Raw genomic sequence first — 17,661 nt, 5'->3', positions numbered from 1 at the left:
GCCTATAATTATCTGTCAATTGTCACTAAATACAGTAGACATCGTCGTCGTTTATGAGATGCTGCTGATAAGACCGTCATTCACGGTTAGTGGCGGTCCGGAATTAAGCAGCCCAGCCACGAGTGCGGGGGGCTCTCCCCTGTAACTTGCCTTAACGCGGCTCTTGTGCCCGCTAAAATTGATCGTCCCGGGGCCAAAGCTCCCTGTATTGAAAATACGTACTTGCGGATAATCGACGTCATCGACCTCAATCATGCCTTGAACTTGAATGCTTTCCTTGGTTGATTGCGTTTCAAGCAACCATCCCAAAGCGATGAATCAATCGCAATGGACCAAGTAGTGGCATTTGTGTGACGCTAATTTCAATTCTGGTGTCATATCAATATTTCACTTCTCTCCCTGCTCTGTCCTCTCCTCTTCTCCTCCTCTTTTCTCTCTTCGTCATTACACCTGAGTTGGGGAGCTCAACCAACAGCTTAATTCTCTATCTGCCTTGAGGTTCGCCATAATGTCGCAGTTTGAGCAGCAGCAGATCCCTGCGGCTGGACAGCATTACAGCGCCCAGAACCGTGTGCCTAATGTTCGCCAGTTCATGGACCAGTTGGATCAGAACAAGAAGGCCCGTGATGCTGAGATTGACGAGCAACTGAAGCAGAACAAGATCCACGGAGAGACAAAGGATCACAAAAATGATAGAGCTGAAGCTCTTCGGAAACAAAAGGATATCCGCACCGTGCGAGATCCTGTGACAGGAAAGGATGTTGGCATTCGAGATGCCGACATTGATTACAAGGAAGCTGTTGAGAACCCCCAGGTAGGCACCAATATGTTATTGGTGAAAATTCAGGACTGACAGTTTCAGCTATCAATTCCCAACGAGAACTTAGGAAAGCCTGCCACCATCGCAACCTCGTCGAAACAGTCTGGTGAAGAGTACCGTTACGCCCAAGATGTCACAGCACCTCCTGACCCCGTCCAAGAGGGTGCAACATCAGATGTCCCCATTCGAAGTGAGAAGACATCCGTGGTGTTCTACAAGACCCCTTCAGTCAGCTACGAACCAATGTTCGAGATTCTCGAGCAACGCAGCAACGTTTTGTGTATCGGCATCTTTGCCGCCATCGTCTTTATTGGAAAGATGTTCGGCGGTCGCCTTCTTGGTCTTATTCCCCTGGGTTTCTGCGTAGCTTCTGGTGTTTTCCTCTGGACAAAAGACCTGATCCGTCAAGGCAGAGATCTCGAATGGTCAAGCGAGCAAGAGCGTGGCGAGACTGCCACCGCAAACCTGATCCCTGAGTCCGTTGAATGGATGAACACCATGCTCGGAATCATGTGGGGACTGATCAACCCTGAGATGTTCGCTGGCGTTGCTGATACGTGAGTAAATGTTTAGAGTGTCATGACTTGGTGCTAACTTTAGCAGTCTCGAAGATGTTATGGCGGCCTCGGTTCCTGGTGTCATTGAGAACGTTCGCGTCGCAGATATCTCCCAGGGTAACAACCCCATTCGCATCCTCAACATGCGTGCTCTTCCCGACTCTCACGTCCAAGACATCAAGGACGAGCAGCACCGACAGAACGAGAAGACTACTGACCCTGAAGAGCTCGCGGCCAATGAGCAAGCTGGCTCGTTCTACAATCTCGAGGTTGCGATCGCCTATCATGCGAAGCCATCTGGAGCGGATATCGCATCCAAAGCGCGCAACATGGGTATGCAGCTTGTTTTCTACCTGGGTATCAAGGGTCTCTTCGGTGTTCCTTTGCCCATCTGGGTCGAACTTCAAGGCCTCGTTGCGACCGCTCGAATTCGACTCCAATTGACCCCTGACCCTCCTTTTCTCAAGACTCTCACTTTCACGCTTATGGGTATCCCTAAGGTTCAGGCTGGTTGTACACCAATGATCGAGAAGGGCGTCAACATTCTCAATCTTCCCCTCATCTCCAACTTTGTCAACTGGGCCATTGGCGCTGCCGCGTCGATGTACGTGGCTCCCAAGAGTCTGTCTCTTGATCTTAGCAAGATGCTCCAGGGTGACGACATCAAGAAGGAGACATTGGCTCTCGGTGTTATGTTTGTTCGAATCCACAAGGCTACCGGCCTCAGCAAGCAAGATCAGCGTGGAAGCAAGGGCGGTGGTTCCGATCCTTACATCACCATCAGCTGGAGCAAGTTCTCCAAGCCCCAATTCTGTACCCGTGTTATCCAGGACGATCTCAACCCCGTTTTTGAGGAGAGCGCCGGCCTTTTGGTTACTGCTGATCTTCTCAAGGCTGACGAGCAGCTTTCGGTTGAGCTTTGGGACAGTGATCGATCTTCCGCTGATGATGTCGTTGGAAAGGTCGAGCTCAGCATTCAGAAACTTATCCAGCACCCCGGCAAGATGTTTCCCCAGGTTTCTAAGCTTCGAGGAGTCAAGGCAGACAGCGAAATGCCCGGAGAGCTCCACTGGGAAGTCGGCTTCTTTGGCAAGACACAATTCCGAAAGGCCCTCCGAACCGATGGTCGGGACCTCAATCTCCCCAAGGCGCTCGCGGACAAGCCTGAGCTTCAAGAGAACAAGGGCGCGATCGACACCAAGGAGGAAGATGCCGTCATTCACACTCCTCCCGATCCATTGTGGCCTTCTGGTATCCTCAGCATCGTCGTTCACCAGATTGTTGGACTGGAATTGGAAAATATCAAGGGTTCCAATGGAAAGCGAAAGGGTAGAGAGTATGAGCCAGCTCGTCCTGAAGCCGGTGAAGTCAAGGAAGAACAGGCCAAGTCTCTGCCCAGCTCTTACTGCACCATCCTTCTCAACGACGATCTCGTTTACAAGACCCGAACAAAGGTTGTTTCCTCTCAACCTATCTTCAACGCTGGAACCGAAAAGTTTATTCGTGATTGGCGCTCTGCTATCGTTACAGTTGCAGTCCGTGACTCCCGCAACCGCCAACATGACCCTCTCATTGGTGTTGTCCCTCTCAAGGTCACTGATATCCTTCAAACCAGCAGCGAGTCTACCAGATGGTACCCTCTCGACGGAGGCATCGGATTTGGCCGCATTCGTATCTCTTTGTTGTTCCGTTCCGTTGAGCTTCGGCTTCCTCCTCCTCAGTTGGGTTGGGATATCGGTACCTTCGAGTTCGTGTCTGACTCCATCACCACCACTGGCTATGCTCCTTCAAACCACGCCAAGATTCGCTTCCGTACTGGAGGCTCGTCTGCCAGCGTTGGCAAGAGCTCATCCACTCGTGAGGCCGATGGCATGTCATTCAACATCAGTGGTGCCGACGGAAACCAACGTGTTCGCCTGCCAGTTCGACACCGCTACAGTTCACCCATCTTCATGGAATTCTACCCGAGTGGAAAGCGAAACCCCGATGCCTATGCCGTTCTCTGGCTCCTGGAGCTTGTTGATGGTGAAGAGACTGACTTTGACATCCCTGTTTGGAAGTGCAACCACAGCGTACGACTTTCTCAGAACTACATTACTGAAGCAAATTACAAGTCTGTTCCCGATATCGAGATGGAGCAGGTTGGTCGAGTTCGATTCCGAGCCCGATTTTCTGCTGGAACGGATTCCGATCACATCAAGTTTGCCAGCACAAACGACGACCGTGAGACAATCGAGGCTTGGGAAGCATGCTACGCAGAGGGTGTGCGTCAGCAGGATGTTGAGACTGAGGTTCCTCCTGTGATTCAGAAACTCCACGAAGAGTCTCTGACCCATGGCCGTGACGTTCTCGCCCAAGCCGACGAGAAGCAGAAGCAGAAGTGGCTTGCCAAGGATGGCACCGATTGGAGCGGTGCCTTTGGTGAAGATCCCTCAGCGTTGATGCGCAAGAAGACCAACAGCGAGTCTAGCGAGGAATACGACGACTTTGATGAGGATGACTCCGATCCTGATCTTGGTATCCAAGATGCCGACACTGAGCCTACAGACCCGTCTGAGAACGGGCGCCCTTCCGTTGATACAACAGGCACCAATGCGACGAGCGCTACGAACAGTTCCCAGGCCAGCTCCAGTAGCAAGAACCCCATCAAGAAGATCAAGTCATACCGCTCCGATAGTCGCGATATGCATCGCAAACATCGAGGACTTATGCAATGGCGACCCATGCGCAACGTGCAGTTTGCCAAGGACGAAGCCAAGTTTGCAGTTCGAAAGGTGGCTAAGCTTGGAGCCCTGGATGGCCGAAAGCCTGATGTCGAGACCGAGGTTTAATACAACAAAATTTCCTTTGTTTTCAAGAGGCGATGGCTGGAAAGGCGATTGGTAAACGGATGAGATTGATGATGGCACGATTGGAGTTCTTGCTTATTATGATTGTTTTGTATAAATGCGAATAGCAGTTATTGAAATGAATTGAACCCCTGATAATAGCCAATATCTTTTCCGTGATATGTGCAACAGCAAACATGTAGATAAACAATTAATGATCCGGCCTCAGCCCCAGCCGTCAGTATAAGAAATTACTAAAATCAAATGAGCAGAGTTTTTGCTAAAATATGCATCTAATTGAAAAGAGTTATTGACTCTTCAATATATTTCTCGCTGTTGATAAATGGCATCTCTTCTTCGTAGTGCTCGAGCACGTGAGTGAATGAAATCGGCGTCCCGCCATGGATCTCTGGGCAGATCTTAGACTCCTGCCTTCACCACCTCTGGACAGCAATAACACTTATTATCTGTTTCCAAAAGTGGCATATCTTACAGATTAAGAGCTTTCCCTCATTACTTTATCTTATAGGCTTCTTTCCTTCTCAAATCAATCCATTCCACAACCCGCATTCTACACTCTAAACTCAGCGCGACACGCCGCGTCAAAGCGTGTTAAACTGTGCAGCATGAGCTTCAACAGTATAAACCCTGGGAGCCAAGGCAAAAAGAACCAGCACACCCACTTACCGTCACATATCAATCGCTTTGATTCTGTCTCCGATAGTCTAGAGTCGGAGGATCCTCTAGCCAGAGATGCGCCAACAAGAAGTCACAGCCAAAGCCCTGTTAAGCAACATTCAGGTTCCTTGACCCCAAGTGGTAGGTCGAGTCTCGCTGTCGTCCTCCCGAGGTCACCAGCCCATCTCGAAGCTTACAAAGAAGTCAGCATCGATGAGGAAGATGGCTTTGATGCGCCGGTCACGTCAGATCTTACCCCACGGGGAAGACCAAAGTCGTTATTCAAAGCAGTCAATGCTCTGAAAACGTCGAGTCCAGGTGGTACACAGACGGGAGTTTCCAGCGATGCAACGTCTACGACACCGGCTCGGGGAAGAGGCAGACCAAAGGGGTCAACGAACAAGTCAAAGGGTCTACAAACAGCAGCTGGAGCTCCTCGGCAGGCCCGACAAGCTGCTACTAAGCCGCGGCCTCATCCCAACGGCTTCCCAAAACGAAGAGGCCGGCCGCCAAAGCAACCTTCTCCTCCTCCAGAGACCATCTACTATCAAGTGAATGCACCAATCTTTCCGTTTCTGTGTGAGTGGAGAGACTGCAAGGCTGAATTACATAATCTCGAGACTCTCCGACGGCACGTTTACATCGTTCATGGTGATGATATCAACTGCTTATGGGGAGAGTGTGGGAAATTAGAGAAATCATCTGAGTTTGAGACGGACGAGGAGTTCAAAGAGCACATCGAGGAGGCGCATCTAGTGCCCCTATCGTGGCACTGCGGTGATGGTTTTAATAATAATATTGGCGAGCGGAGTTTACCGAACACGGCAGAGGACGTGCCAGATTATCTTAAAGATGAACACGGGAACCAAGTCACGCCCTCGATAAGAGATCAACAGGAAGAAGATTTGTTGACGTGGAGAAAGAACCGACGGAAACTGAAGGACCTGCTCATTCGTATGAACGACAACCTCCCTGATGAGTCAGATGAAGAAATGGGAGTCGAGAGACAAGCAGTCTGAGGTGCACAGAGAGTTTGGTTAGTAGAATTGAGTACGAGTCCGGCTCGGTCTAATGCAAAGCGATTTTATGATTCAAGGTTACGTTTTAGGTATTGACGGTCTTGAAGTTTCGTGAACTGAAGGTGACCTTGATGTCTTGCTACCAGTGGCTTGGGAGAGGAGCTTTTCCTCAGTGAAACATGTGGAGAGACGTCTCATCCCCCGTGTTTGGTGAGATGACAGCGTGACGATGAGACCCCCATGGTGCTTATACGATCACACGTGAAAAGAAGCTGCCGTTCAATTGGATCTCCCAAACAGTTGAGTGCTAGAGGCGAAGCTATCAGCCGCAGCTGAGACCGTCTGAAGCCTGATAACTATCTCGTGTATGAAATCACTCAAATGAGGCTGAAGTTACGAGAACCCAATCTCTAGGGCTGGAGATGGCGTCTAGCTCAGTTGTCTCAGCTCGATATCATTGGCATGCGTGGGAGTCAGAAGCATCATCCACATGTCCCGAAGATCCGAGATGGAGAGACGGGATGTCTAACAGCACATCAACTTGGAACTTTTGCAGTTTAACATAACCAGCCATTTATTTAATTTTGAATTATCATTAGGCTCGAGAGAAATGCATGAACTCTGTAAGCATTGTGACACTAAAGCACCAATTCCCCCGATCTATTAGGTACCAGAACTGCCAAGTGGCATTGCAAACATCCCGCCTTTTTTTAGTCAGAGTAGCTTCCCTTGCCGCCCTCAAGAGGGTTCTTGACTTGGATGAGACCGGGAGCAGCAAGAGTGAAGTTGGGAACGTCATCAGGAATGGCAATGTTGTTGGAAGTAGTCAGAGCAGCGTGGGTGAAGCCCTGAGCGACCAGCTTGTGGTAGGGGAATTCAGCCTTAAGCTTGACACTGGTTCCATCCCACTTAACGTTCTCGGCCTTGACACTATAGGGAAGTTGCTGGCCAGTGGTGTAGGTGATGTAGATATCCTCGCCCTTGTAAGACTCCTCAAGAGTAGCGCTGAAAGTTAGGCTTTGGTCCTCAGCCTCAATAACAGCAATGGCACCACCGTTGACCTGGAGAGCAGGGAAGATGGGAAGGTCGATCTTCTTGATATCCTCAGTGCAAGAGCCAGGAACAATGAAACCCTGGAGAGCAGACCAGGCGAAAGCAGCAGGGACAGTGGTCAGGAATGGTGACTCAGAGGGGACCTGGCCGAGGTAGATACGGTAGAAACCATTTTGCTCGCCCTCTTGGCCGATGACGGATGAGATCAGGCGGACAACCTCTGGAAGACCCTCGCTTGCGAAGACGACGTTGGCGTCTTGGAGAGCACCGAGAACAACGGCAGTGAAGGTCTCAGCGAGGAGAATGGCGTCCTTGAGGTTGTCAACGGGGAATTGGTATTTGCAAGGCGAAGGGGCAAATTTGCCGGCTGACTTGAGAGTGGCCAGGGCGCCGATAGCGTGCTGCTCTTCTTGCTATTGCAAATTGTCAGTTGACTGACATCCTTATAAAGATGGGTAAGTACTTACAGCAAGGACAGTCTTGAGAACATGCTTGGCCTCATGCAACTTGTCGCCCTCAACCTTGTATCCTTCAATGCCGTTGGTGACATTGTAGAGAAGAGAGCAAAAGTAAGCAGTCTCAAAGAGCTCGTTGAAGGCAATCAGCTGGAAAGCTGTGGTAGAACCAACACCGAGAGTGGTAGGAAGAGGAGCACCAGGGAGCTTTCCACCGGCCTGGATGGCGATCTGCTTCTCCTGTGAAGCATCGGGGTCGGGAAAACCATTCGCAGCAGGAACCCTGTAGGATTTGGGGACAATGCCAGCAAGGGCAGAGCCTACGAGGCCGACAGACGCAAAGAGTGTTGAGAAACGCATGGTTTCGGTGGTTGTGATGTGAACGAAAGGGAGTGTTGGCTATGATGGATAGACAAACAGAAACGTGATGATTTACACTGCAAGATGGGGCAAGTCAGTGAGCGTGGTATGAACTGACGAGAGGGAATCTGTTGAGGGGAATTGCTGGGGGGATATATAGCTGTAATAGAAGAGAAACGGTACTTGGAGGAGGCTGGAGGATGGCTCGGCGACGAGAATTGAGTTCACGGCGAGTTTACTTTTGGAGGGGGGTCTTGAAGCTATCATGACGACATGAATGTCACAGGACGAATGCGATGAGATTGCGCTTGTTTGCTGAATCCCGCTGTGTCTTTGATGCTATGCTAACTTAGGTCTTACTCTTCAGCCCTGGATCTAGGCCTTGCCGATATGTTGCAGTTGAAAGGACGCAACTAGCTAGTTGAACGGCTAACACGGCCAGAGCTATCTTTGGAGTAGGGTCGGAGAATTGCGGTAGCGCGGAGACGATGTTACCTTGAGCTTGTCATCATTGATATATTGAATCGATGAATTGATGTTATGGTTAAAGATATAACATTTAACAGTGCTGAAGGATTGTTTCCTCAAGAAAGGTAACTTCTCAACAGTGAAGTAAATATCAAGCATAAAACGCCAGGAAAACATAAACAAACAAAACGCACAATGTTACATCAACAAAACAGTTTGACAAGGTTTGGCTCGGCTCATCTGCCGTGTGGCTTGAACGCCAAATACCACCTTGCTCACAACATGTACTCCGCCCCACGGCTACTTGAATCCCCAGCTTTAGTGCCAGGAACTGAAATGTCATCGGGCTACAGTAGATAGGGCTTAGACTTGATTATACTCGGCACCATGATTCCGGCCGTGAAGCTATTTCGTTAGGACGGAATTGTCAAGTTCCGCTGCTAATTGGGGACTTTGGTGAGCTAAGCGGGTTTTGCTGGCGTAAGACGGGATTGGAATGATCGCTTTGTTTGGGATTGGTTGTTTATGGCATCATGTGATAGAGTATTGTATCAGAGACATTTCGTGTAGTATGTGCTCTCAAGGCTGTTGAAGTTGCTCTGATTTAAGCAGTTGAATGACAGCAATTATGGACCAGAGATTTTAGGATGACAGAACGAACACTCAGTCCAATAAGCTTGGCTAATCTTGAAGCTCTAGGTGATCTTATGTACCCAAAATGGTGTGTGCCTTGAGGATCACATCTAGGGAGGAAAGAAACTCAGGACCTCGATCCTAAGTGATAAAAAGACTCAGGTAACTTGGAATATGTTGAGTGTTAGCTTAGGATAGATTTAGGATATCTTTTGTTAAGGTTATTTTGATACCCCTATATCATAGTCTCTGATGTTTTCTTGCTCCCCGAGGCCCATCACGAGTTGTCCCTCAGTTTCACCCCTCGCCTCGGCCTCTGCCTTTGCCTTTGCTTCCGCTTCAAACGCTTCCGCGGCCTCGATCGCTTCTAGACACTCGTCCAACACCTGACGGGTCTCAACTGTATCAACATGATCTGCTCCAAACAGCTTTTCCCGATGTCCAACACATTCCTCCAGTAAGCTCTTTGCGTCGCCGAGTATGTCCACGTCCGGATACAAGTGTCTGGTATACATGGTGCTTTGGCCAATCAATACCCAAGAGCGTCCAAGATCGTTCATAATCCTAAGAGTATCCGGATTCTCCTTACCAAGTACCCTTTTTCTGGTCTCGTAGACTTCTAGCTGCAAGTCTTCTGCCTCTGAGAGATTAGTACCACCCATGTGGAAGAGTATCGTAGCCAGGTTCGCCTTGCTGTGGAGGGTCGAGGGGTTCTCTTCACCATAGACTTTAATCTTTACTTCTATGACTCGTCTTTGCATTTCTGCTCCCTCCTCCTCTTCAAGACCGACTGCCAAATTGTCCATCGCTTCAATAGTACTAATATGTTCTTCTCCAAGTATTCGCTTCTTTGACTCAACAACCTGGATCAGTAGGGCATGTGATTCTTCTTCTTTACCCTGATGAGCCAAGTGCACGGCCAAATTACCCATGGCATTGAGTGTTTCCTCATGGTCATCACCATAAAGACGTCTCAAGGTCTCGATAAGGCCCTTCAGTAATTTGTCAGATTCCTCGAATCGGCCTAAATCGGCTAGGGAGCCTGCAAGGTCGGAGATTGTGACCCGTGTTTGTAAATGCTCCTCGCCGAGTAGTTCTCTTCGAATGCTGAGACCTTCGCGTTGCAGGCTTTCTGATTCGCGGTATCGGCCTTGAAAGCGGAAGAATGATCCTACCCTGTGGAGAACAGAAGCCCTTATAAGCCTGTCTTCCTCTGTTTCGATTATCTGAGCCTCAAGGACAGACCTTGCGTGGGAAAGATACGCTGTGCAAGTTGCCATATCTTCCTTCCACCATTCAGCATCGTCGAATTCTGCATAGGGGTAAAAGTCCGACACTGCCGAGAAAGCGTGTCTTGTAAACTCAGTAATTCTTCCTTTTCGGGCCAACCAAGTTCGCGTGACTAATTGGACCAGACGATGCATAGTATGATCGCCACCTTTCTCTGCCCGAATGAAGCAGAATGCCTTTAGAACCCCAAGTGCCTTGACAAGTTGCAATTTGGTGTTTGACTCTGTGGGTAGAGTTTCTCTGGCGTAAAAGTCAACGAAATCGAGTGGTATTTTTTGTCGATCGAAGAAACACATCAGTGATAACAGCTCACTGGCGAAGAGATACTGTCTCTCGATCTGTTGGAAGGACAGCATCCACGTCTGGGCGACTGCGCGAGGGGTATCAGAGCCTCTTCCGACGGTCTCGAACTCTTCGTCCAGAAGTTCAACAAGATCGTTTTGGCTTCCGTCTAAAAGCTCGAGATATTCACCGACTGTAATGGAGTTCTCCTGGATAAAGGCAGCTGCTTGTACCAATGCAAGAGGAAGAAACTCTAGGCGGGATGAGAGCTCGACCAGGGTCTTTTCAGATTCATCGCCTTCCTGCAAACCTTGGCGAAGAAGCTGAGTCGCCTCATTTTCATCCATCTTGCCAACTTCTATGGGAAATTTGCCCTTTGTGAGTCGTGAGCCCACCTGCATGTTCCTTGTTGTAATAAGGACATTGCCATGAGGACATTGTGGTATAAACTGGGCCATGCCACTCTCAGTATTGGCCTTCAATTTGGATGGTTCGTTGTGAGGAAAGAAAAGTTGCATATCATCAGCGTTGTCAATGACCAACAGCCACTTTCCACTTTCCTTGCTTTCCAGCCAGTCTCTAACTGTGGACAAAGCATTGAATGTTGCGTCTTCGTGTCCAAAGATTCTGCACTCGTTGGCAATGCTGGCATAGCCTTCAGAGAATTTTTCAACACTACTAGCATGGATCCAAAATACCGAAGTATCCTGAGAAACTTCCTGAGTCCAGTATGCATAAGATAAGGCGATTTGTGTCTTTCTATTTCGAGTCAGTGAATGGCACTTCGCTCATAGATTGGATGTTACTGAATATACCCGACTCCACCAAGACCATAGAGTGCAGCCCTTCGATGGCCCCTGGCATGTGACTGGGGTTCTAGATCTCCCAGTTGAGTTTTCAACAGGTCAAGTATCTCAGATCTTCCGACAAAACCTGGGTTGAAAGTGTATGGAACGAGGCCTGATATGAGAAAGTCAGTATTGATTTGGGTACGGCTAGCGGCCTCGGTTTAAAAGGCCAAGGATTCCTAGGGCCAGCGCTGGGGGAGGAAAGGAAGCTCTGGACCTCGATCCTAGATGACAAAACGACTTAGGCTATCTTAGAAAACCTTTGCTAAGTTTAAAATGCCTTTGCTAAGCTTATGATATCTTTGCTGAGTATTTTGACACCTGATGTTTTCCTGCTCCCCGAGCGCAGCCTTTGTTGAGTAGGAACTTACAGTATGTGGCAGGAGTGTGCTTCTTTGGCGTGGACTGTGTTTGCTGAATCCTCTTCATCCAGCGCTTTAGCTCTCCACATATGGCCACAAATCCAGGCTCTTCAGAATTGGAAAATTTGGTCATCTCTGCATGGTTCTTGTGTATCCCGATCGAGATGTGGCCAGGCAGGATGGCAGAATGTTTGGGTACGATCACTCCGAACTTCTTGGTCGGAAGCTCTTCATAGAAACATGTAATTTCTATCATGGTGGCCTCATCTTTTCTTCGTGTCATAAGAAGAGCCTGAAAGCTATCCTGGATTCGTGCTAGGACTTCCGAGTCCCTTGTGAGGACTTGGACAATATCGCTGTTGGTTTCTTTGATCAATCCAACGGAGCGCGAGACCAATTCTCCGATCTTGGCGAGGCTTGATCCATGATGTGGTGTGCCGAGAAAGATGACGCCACGAGTGAAGTTGACTATATCTTGAAGGTGCTGTTCAGAGCGTTGTTTCGCTGTGACAAGTGCCTGTTTCCTCAATAAGCTCTCCAGTCAGGATCATTGAAGTTATGGGAGGAGAGAAAGCTCGGGACCTCGATCCTAACTCATAGAAAGACTTAGGCTAACTTAGCACAGGCAATTTTAGGATACCTCTGCTAAGTCCATGCCAAGCTCCGATGTTTTCTTGCTCCCACAGAGTAAGTCGGCGACTTACATCCTGACAAACAAGTCCGCCTAGACTGTGGCAGATAAATATGATAGGTCGTTCATTCTAAGCCGTCAGAGATGAAAGAATTGTGTAGGGACGAGATATTTACTGTGTTATCGCTCTGTCGAAGTGATGCGAGAGCAGTCACGAGATTATATGCATGATTGGAGATTCGATTCTGGGACGGAGCATCTTCTTTACCGGTAACAGTCGAATCATAAGAATAAGTGAGAACACGTGCAGTCTTAACTTCCAAGGGAAGAAGTGTCTTCGGCCAAGGACTCCCCGAAGTCTTATCCGTCCACGTTTTTTGACAGTCTCCTTTTAATCCATGGATGAAGACGATGCTGGTCATTTGGTCAGACAACGGCTAAACGAAGACAATATGCGGACTCACTCAATATTATCACTTTCGGTGCTATGAAATGTCTGTATACCAGAGTAAAAGAAAGTTGTCCGGGCCTGAGTTACTGGCTTTGGTGACGGCTCAGGAGTTGGTTTCTCCTTAGTATCGCCAGTTTTATCTAATTGAGATTTGGAACGGAAGATGCGTCGCACAGAAGAAAACATTGCTGATTATATGATAGGTAATTATATATACAAAATAAAGGAGACGAATGGAAAGAACTTGACATGTATAGGGTTTTTTTTTTTTGGGGGGGGGGGGGGGGGGTTTCATGGATATGATATCGCGCAGCTCTAAGCGCCCAGCACATCAGCAGACACTCATAAGCGCCGGGCTGAAGGGAATGCAGTTGGAGCATGCCTGATGAATCCGTTTCAATATTGGTTGTCGGTAGCAAATGAGAATTGCTGTTTGAGCAGGGGATGCAAGGGGTTACAAAAATAAAGCATAACCAACACAAACATTGATGTGATTTGAATGACCTGTCAGAATCGGCTCTCAGATGTGACGATCCGGCACTCATATTCAGGTGCACGATGAAAGATGTTGCGCGTGCCGGCGGGATCGACCTCGCTTTTGTAAAAATGATGCTGTTTCATCTTTATTTATAACCATAGCTTTGATGAATGGGAAAGGTGGGTTAATAATGCTCGTGATACATCGTTAACTACGTATGTCAGTTCAAACCATAAATAAGAACAAGGATACGTAAGGTAGAATGACGCTGCTTGTTTAACCGTCACGGACAAACATCATAACAAAATATATTGATAAAAGGAGCGGAAGGCTAATACAATCCTTTCAAAGACAACCCATATTATTGCACCGCTTCGCCTGTGCTTCCCAAATGTCGTTTCGTTTCGTCGCTGCTGCTGCATAAGGCAATCTGGTTCCGAATACTCTGGGGTCTCCTTTGGCCCCCGGTTCCATCTCTTATCGCGACTTGCATTGCAATTCAACAATGTTTTTCTGAAGGGGGGCAAAGAGGGCCGAGGCTGGCAGTATTCGAACAGAGCTCGTCGCAGCTTTTATTTCTTGCCTACGGTGCCTGCAGCAGCCTTGCGAGCATCAGCTGTGAGATTTGTCAACATTCTCTTGTTCCAAAAGCGACGCTGTGTTGGTTCGTGGTTGTATTCGGCAGTCGATCGTAGGGGTATAAATTGTTGGACATACAAGCTGCCTGCTTTCGTCGCATTTTCTCGGCGTCAGATTCCTTCTTTTTCTGCATCTCAACACCGCTATCTTGGTTTCCCTTCTTCTATTGTCATGAAGTATGAGTGTCAGCAGATGCAAATTACCCGAGAAGTCAGGAGAACAAACCATGCCGCTAAGTTTCGCCTGGTTCTTTGCACGAGCCAGATCACGCTGGTTGCCACGAGACATGGTGTCGGTATTCGTTGGTAGTTGAAACTGGAAGGTTTATAGAATAGATTTTGAGGCTAAAGGTTGAACTGCCACAGGCTTAATGTTCGAACGAGAAAAAGAAGAAGAAAGATGGTCAACACGAGCGGCCAGACCGTCAGATAAACCTAAGGAGATGGGACTGAAGGCTGTGCCCTTTTCCTTTTTAGTGGTAGCCTTCACCAAAAAGCCAATCGGAGAACAGGGTTTTGGAGGCCTGTGTGGCCTCGATCTGGGCTGCATTGACCGATCCAGGTACTTTATCTTGGTATACGAATCTCTCACAAGCTTATGTACCTCGACTCAACTTTCACCTAACCCTGTTTTTGCTGACACGACCTCATCAGCATCAATTGTCAAACTAACAAAACGATGGAGAAACCGAAACTGATATATCCGTAAATGATTTTGTATTTTAGTTGAGTTTTGAGGAACAGTATCATTTCTCATTGGTCAATACCTGCCCGGCTAACGAAGGAACGACATCAGAAGTCTGAACTTTGATGCCAAATTCGGATCCAATCTTACAACCAGCACATAAGAAAGCTTATCCGAGCTGATGGGCTTTCAAAAATAGACAAGCCACGTAAGAGGGAGACTCACCGAACTCGATGTGTATTTAATGATCTCATGTGTCACTCAAAAGAGACTTGTGATATGCTGAGGCCTTGAGGCACCCCGAAGACAAGGGCATATGCTTCAATGAGCTACAACAGCAATCCCATTGGCTTTTTAAAGCTCACATGCCAGCAAATAGATACAATATTGAGTTCAATAGTTTGTTGTATTGCTTACGGCCTCTCACACTTGATCTACCACATTGATGGTGGTACCCGTTTTTAGCTTCGAGTTTCATCGACTTGCCCCGTACTCAACTGAGCCAAAGAGTAGCAGTACCGGCATTTAAGTGCCTGTCAAGTTGACAATCTTGTTGGCTCTTTCGAACAAGGCCCATCAGGAAAAACATTGCACATTTCGGCCGTCCTTTGGACAGCTTCAAGAGAGGAATACGGCCATTATATAATTTATACAAATTACTTTGTATCCCTTTTTCCTCATAGCTTTAAGGTTTAAATGCATTCCATTTTCAATGTTGTCGCACTCTCGAATATGATCATGAAAAGATGATCTAACGAATTTCCGCCTCTTATGAAAGGGAGGGCGGCTGGACCTTGCGCAGCCCAAACAATGAAACCCCCATTCTATCGTATCAAGAGATGATCTGTCTAGCCACGGAACAGAAACAATGGCCACAAATCGAAACGGATTTCCCCAACGTCCATCGTGAGGGTCTCCTGTCGGGGGTTTTCGGATGTGGCGCGAGCCTTCCACTTGCTGTACCTGCATCAACCTTTTCTCATAATCCTCCTGTCTTTTTGCAAGCTGATTAGTGACATATGTATGCATCGCATCTAATGATCCATGATGGGCAAGGGCACAGTTAAGTGCGGCTTCATAGTCAACCAAGACAGTCTCGTTAGCTTTCTTCTCATTTGGCGAATATGTTCCAGGTATGACCCTCAGACAAGGTAGCTTTTGAACCTCAGCTCTCTCTAGGCCAAACTTCCGATATGCATGGCTTAACCCCAGCGGCAGGTATTCCTTTTCTTGCGACAGGCAGAGGAAACAAACGCGTTTGCAAGTCAGAAGATAAAGATAGCCGCCAAAGTCGCCACATTTGTCGCAACTTGATGTGCGTAGTTTTTCGAGTAACATTGAGCAAGTGATCCACTTGCCAGTCTGGATACATAGGATACCACGTAACGCGTTTCTTGCATGAGTAACAATGACTTTGTATGTGGGAAGGTGATTGACGAGGTCAGCGGAGCGCCTATTAATATATTGAAAGTTGATGAGAGCGCGTATGTCAAGATAGAGAAGGATTTGCTCGAGTAATTCTGGTGGGAGGCGATCGAGAGCATCGAGGCTTGAGATGGGTAATGGAAAGCTACGACGTGAGGATTCGGATGTCAAAGCGGGAATATTCTCATCTAGAGTGTGATCATTTAGATGCAAAGAGCGGTATGTCAGGTGAGAATATTCATCCATTGAGATCAGCTTTAGCAAGCAAAACTAAGTAAAGTGTTGTTGTGTCCGGAGTAAGGTCTGTCTGTAGAAACATTGTTGATCTTGAAGGTATGAAGTTGCGTAGATAGTCTGTGCTTTGCTCAACTGACAGCCCGGCTTGGCGAAAGTTGGCTGGGAGGTGGGTACATACCTAGCCGCCAGCCTACTAAGGTAAGGTGGGTACCGGTAATCACTCCTGTTTGGCCACTATGAGCTTCACTTGACCAAAACACCAAAAAGAATTATCACAATAAAACATACAACAGCGGGGATTCGCTGGTCGTCACCGACCCAACTACTAATCCGCCCCTTATCAGCTTATCTATGGGAGAGCGGACGGGATCCCGAGTTCTCTGATAGGTATGGTCGTATGTGAGAAGTCGATGCCATACTCCAGGTTATGAGGACGCTCTGGACAAGACATAACAGGCAATACATCTGTAGTATCACCGTAAAGCAGACAGACCGAAGTCGTTACGTCGCATTCGTCCAACAGCTTGCCAGGTTTCAACCTCATCGAGTTCAACACAAGGTTGCCTTGTCTTGACAATCAGAGCTCGTAAACACTTCCATGTGTCTCTTGCGCTTGCTTGTAAATCAGATCTTAGTTATGACATCAAAGACTTGGCTCTCTCTGTGTGTGTGTGCTTATAGGTCCGGAGCGAATACTGACCTATTGGCTATTCCTCGTTCATTCTGTGAACAATCATCCTTGGTCTATGCCAGCGGAGGCACTTCGGTCACACAATGGCAGGTTCCTCTGGCAATACGGTAAGGATCATTTGGTTACTCTCCAATTACAATATCAGAAAGCCTTTGAAATGTCAATTTGGGAGGAATAAGGTACAAGATGGCTGGTGTGAACTAAAGCATGAGAGCAAAAGGCCCAGCCGGGTTGGCTCACTTACACAAATAACACTCAGCACCTAGAACGCTACTCGTTGATCACAACACAACACAGATAATACGTAAATAAGCTCCTCGTAATGCTTAACATGTCAAGTTCACTCAATTTCATTAGCGAGCATTACCAGTATCGCCCTTCTACAACAGATCGCCACTGGAGGCTTTTATATACGCGTACTTAGAAACTTTCACTGGTGATCTTTTTGAAGGTCAATTACAGCTCATAAACCTACGCGTAAATACTGCGAGATCTTATGAATTAGCGCAATAAGTTTGAATCCACTTCCATGCAAGAAGGCTTCTCGTATGCCAACGCAGCCTCTCTTGTATAAGTTTTCTGAATATTGCAAGTCCCACTGGATATTACGTTATGGGTTTGGGAGGGTGGTTTTTACAGTAAAAGCAGGCCGACTAAGTTAAATTCAATCATTTAGCTTTGTAACTCAATCCTAAGCATTAGATCTTATGTCCCCTGATGAGTGCATTAACATCCAAGATAATTCTGTCTTTTCACATCTCCGGTAAAGCAT

General features: G+C 47.7%; 6 protein-coding genes and 1 non-coding gene across 10 annotated transcripts; 2 read left to right on the top strand and 5 right to left on the bottom strand.

Annotated features, from left to right (window-relative positions):
- Positions 1-54: 54 nt before the first annotated feature.
- Positions 55-4,373, top strand: FVEG_11286 (hypothetical protein). The gene is made up of 3 exons (XM_018900478.1): positions 55-814; positions 863-1,377; positions 1,424-4,373. Exons 1-3 carry the CDS (start codon positions 509-511, stop codon positions 4,206-4,208), a joined length of 3,606 nt encoding a protein of 1,201 aa, XP_018758757.1. The 5' UTR covers positions 55-508; the 3' UTR covers positions 4,209-4,373.
- A 272-nt stretch (positions 4,374-4,645) lies between these two features.
- Positions 4,646-5,985, top strand: FVEG_11285 (hypothetical protein). Its single transcript, XM_018900477.1, has one exon. It carries the CDS (start codon positions 4,832-4,834, stop codon positions 5,900-5,902), a length of 1,071 nt encoding a protein of 356 aa, XP_018758756.1. The 5' UTR covers positions 4,646-4,831; the 3' UTR covers positions 5,903-5,985.
- Positions 5,986-6,405: 420 nt separating this feature from the next.
- On the bottom strand, positions 6,406-8,071 carry FVEG_11284 (hypothetical protein). Its single transcript, XM_018900476.1, has 2 exons — positions 7,423-8,071; positions 6,406-7,368 (listed from the first exon to the last, which is right to left on the bottom strand). Exons 1-2 carry the CDS (start codon positions 7,768-7,770, stop codon positions 6,613-6,615), a joined length of 1,104 nt encoding a protein of 367 aa, XP_018758755.1. The 5' UTR covers positions 7,771-8,071; the 3' UTR covers positions 6,406-6,612.
- A 957-nt stretch (positions 8,072-9,028) lies between these two features.
- On the bottom strand, positions 9,029-12,979 carry FVEG_11283 (hypothetical protein). 3 transcript variants are annotated; one of them, XM_018900474.1, is made up of 7 exons: positions 12,749-12,979; positions 12,461-12,698; positions 12,358-12,414; positions 11,663-12,170; positions 11,259-11,403; positions 10,117-11,202; positions 9,029-10,047 (listed from the first exon to the last, which is right to left on the bottom strand). In XM_018900474.1, the coding sequence occupies exons 1-7, from the start codon at positions 12,919-12,921 to the stop codon at positions 9,093-9,095; spliced, it is 3,162 nt and encodes a 1,053-aa protein (XP_018758753.1). In that variant the 5' UTR covers positions 12,922-12,979; the 3' UTR covers positions 9,029-9,092. The 3 variants fall into 3 exon arrangements, with proteins under 3 accessions (XP_018758753.1, XP_018758752.1, XP_018758754.1); XM_018900473.1 differs by having other exon boundaries at positions 9,029-11,202; XM_018900475.1 differs by having other exon boundaries at positions 9,029-11,202; positions 11,663-12,414.
- A 404-nt stretch (positions 12,980-13,383) lies between these two features.
- On the bottom strand, positions 13,384-14,366 carry FVEG_11282 (hypothetical protein). 2 transcript variants are annotated; one of them, XM_018900472.1, is made up of 3 exons: positions 14,078-14,366; positions 13,931-14,015; positions 13,384-13,829 (listed from the first exon to the last, which is right to left on the bottom strand). In XM_018900472.1, the coding sequence occupies exons 1-3, from the start codon at positions 14,138-14,140 to the stop codon at positions 13,786-13,788; spliced, it is 192 nt and encodes a 63-aa protein (XP_018758751.1). In that variant the 5' UTR covers positions 14,141-14,366; the 3' UTR covers positions 13,384-13,785. The 2 variants fall into 2 exon arrangements, with proteins under 2 accessions (XP_018758751.1, XP_018758750.1); XM_018900471.1 differs by having other exon boundaries at positions 13,407-14,015; positions 14,078-14,298.
- A 740-nt stretch (positions 14,367-15,106) lies between these two features.
- On the bottom strand, positions 15,107-16,509 carry FVEG_16992 (hypothetical protein). The gene is made up of 3 exons (XM_018906227.1): positions 16,487-16,509; positions 16,377-16,421; positions 15,107-16,315 (listed from the first exon to the last, which is right to left on the bottom strand). The coding sequence occupies exon 3, from the start codon at positions 16,205-16,207 to the stop codon at positions 15,155-15,157; it is 1,053 nt and encodes a 350-aa protein (XP_018758749.1). The 5' UTR covers positions 16,208-16,315; positions 16,377-16,421; positions 16,487-16,509; the 3' UTR covers positions 15,107-15,154.
- Positions 16,480-16,595, bottom strand: FVEG_16991. The gene has a single exon (XR_001989314.1). It is a non-coding gene; the product is annotated as a 5S ribosomal RNA (ribosomal RNA).
- Positions 16,596-17,661: the final 1,066 nt, after the last annotated feature.

This window comes from Fusarium verticillioides, chromosome 9 (assembly GCF_000149555.1).
Source record: "Fusarium verticillioides 7600 chromosome 9, whole genome shotgun sequence".
Taxonomy (NCBI): Eukaryota; Fungi; Ascomycota; class Sordariomycetes; order Hypocreales; family Nectriaceae; genus Fusarium; species Fusarium verticillioides.
Note: the sequence above shows the minus strand (reverse complement) of the source record. Positions and strands in the feature narration are given on the sequence as shown.

Excerpts from the sequence above, each read along its gene's own strand:
- FVEG_11283 (XM_018900473.1), bottom strand. The coding sequence starts at position 12,921 with ATGTTTTCTTCTGTGCGACGCATCTTCCGTTCCAAATCTCAATTAGAT. Across the intron at positions 12,415-12,460 it reads TTCGACAGAGCGATAACACA|AATGAACGACCTATCATATT; the intron begins GTAAATATCTCG and ends CTGACGGCTTAG. Across the intron at positions 11,404-11,662 it reads GCACACTCCTGCCACATACT|GCCTCGTTCCATACACTTTC; the intron begins GTAAGTTCCTAC and ends TTCTCATATCAG.
- FVEG_11282 (XM_018900471.1), bottom strand. The coding sequence starts at position 14,140 with ATGTCTCGTGGCAACCAGCGTGATCTGGCTCGTGCAAAGAACCAGGCG. Across the intron at positions 14,016-14,077 it reads AGGCGAAACTTAGCGGCATG|AAGAAGGGAAACCAAGATAG; the intron begins GTTTGTTCTCCT and ends TCATGACAATAG.
- FVEG_11284 (XM_018900476.1), bottom strand. The coding sequence starts at position 7,770 with ATGCGTTTCTCAACACTCTTTGCGTCTGTCGGCCTCGTAGGCTCTGCC. Across the intron at positions 7,369-7,422 it reads TTCTCAAGACTGTCCTTGCT|CAAGAAGAGCAGCACGCTAT; the intron begins GTAAGTACTTAC and ends AATTTGCAATAG.
- FVEG_16992 (XM_018906227.1), bottom strand. The coding sequence starts at position 16,207 with ATGGATGAATATTCTCACCTGACATACCGCTCTTTGCATCTAAATGAT.
- FVEG_11285 (XM_018900477.1), top strand. The coding sequence starts at position 4,832 with ATGAGCTTCAACAGTATAAACCCTGGGAGCCAAGGCAAAAAGAACCAG.
- FVEG_11286 (XM_018900478.1), top strand. The coding sequence starts at position 509 with ATGTCGCAGTTTGAGCAGCAGCAGATCCCTGCGGCTGGACAGCATTAC. Across the intron at positions 815-862 it reads AAGCTGTTGAGAACCCCCAG|CTATCAATTCCCAACGAGAA; the intron begins GTAGGCACCAAT and ends TGACAGTTTCAG. Across the intron at positions 1,378-1,423 it reads TTCGCTGGCGTTGCTGATAC|TCTCGAAGATGTTATGGCGG; the intron begins GTGAGTAAATGT and ends TAACTTTAGCAG.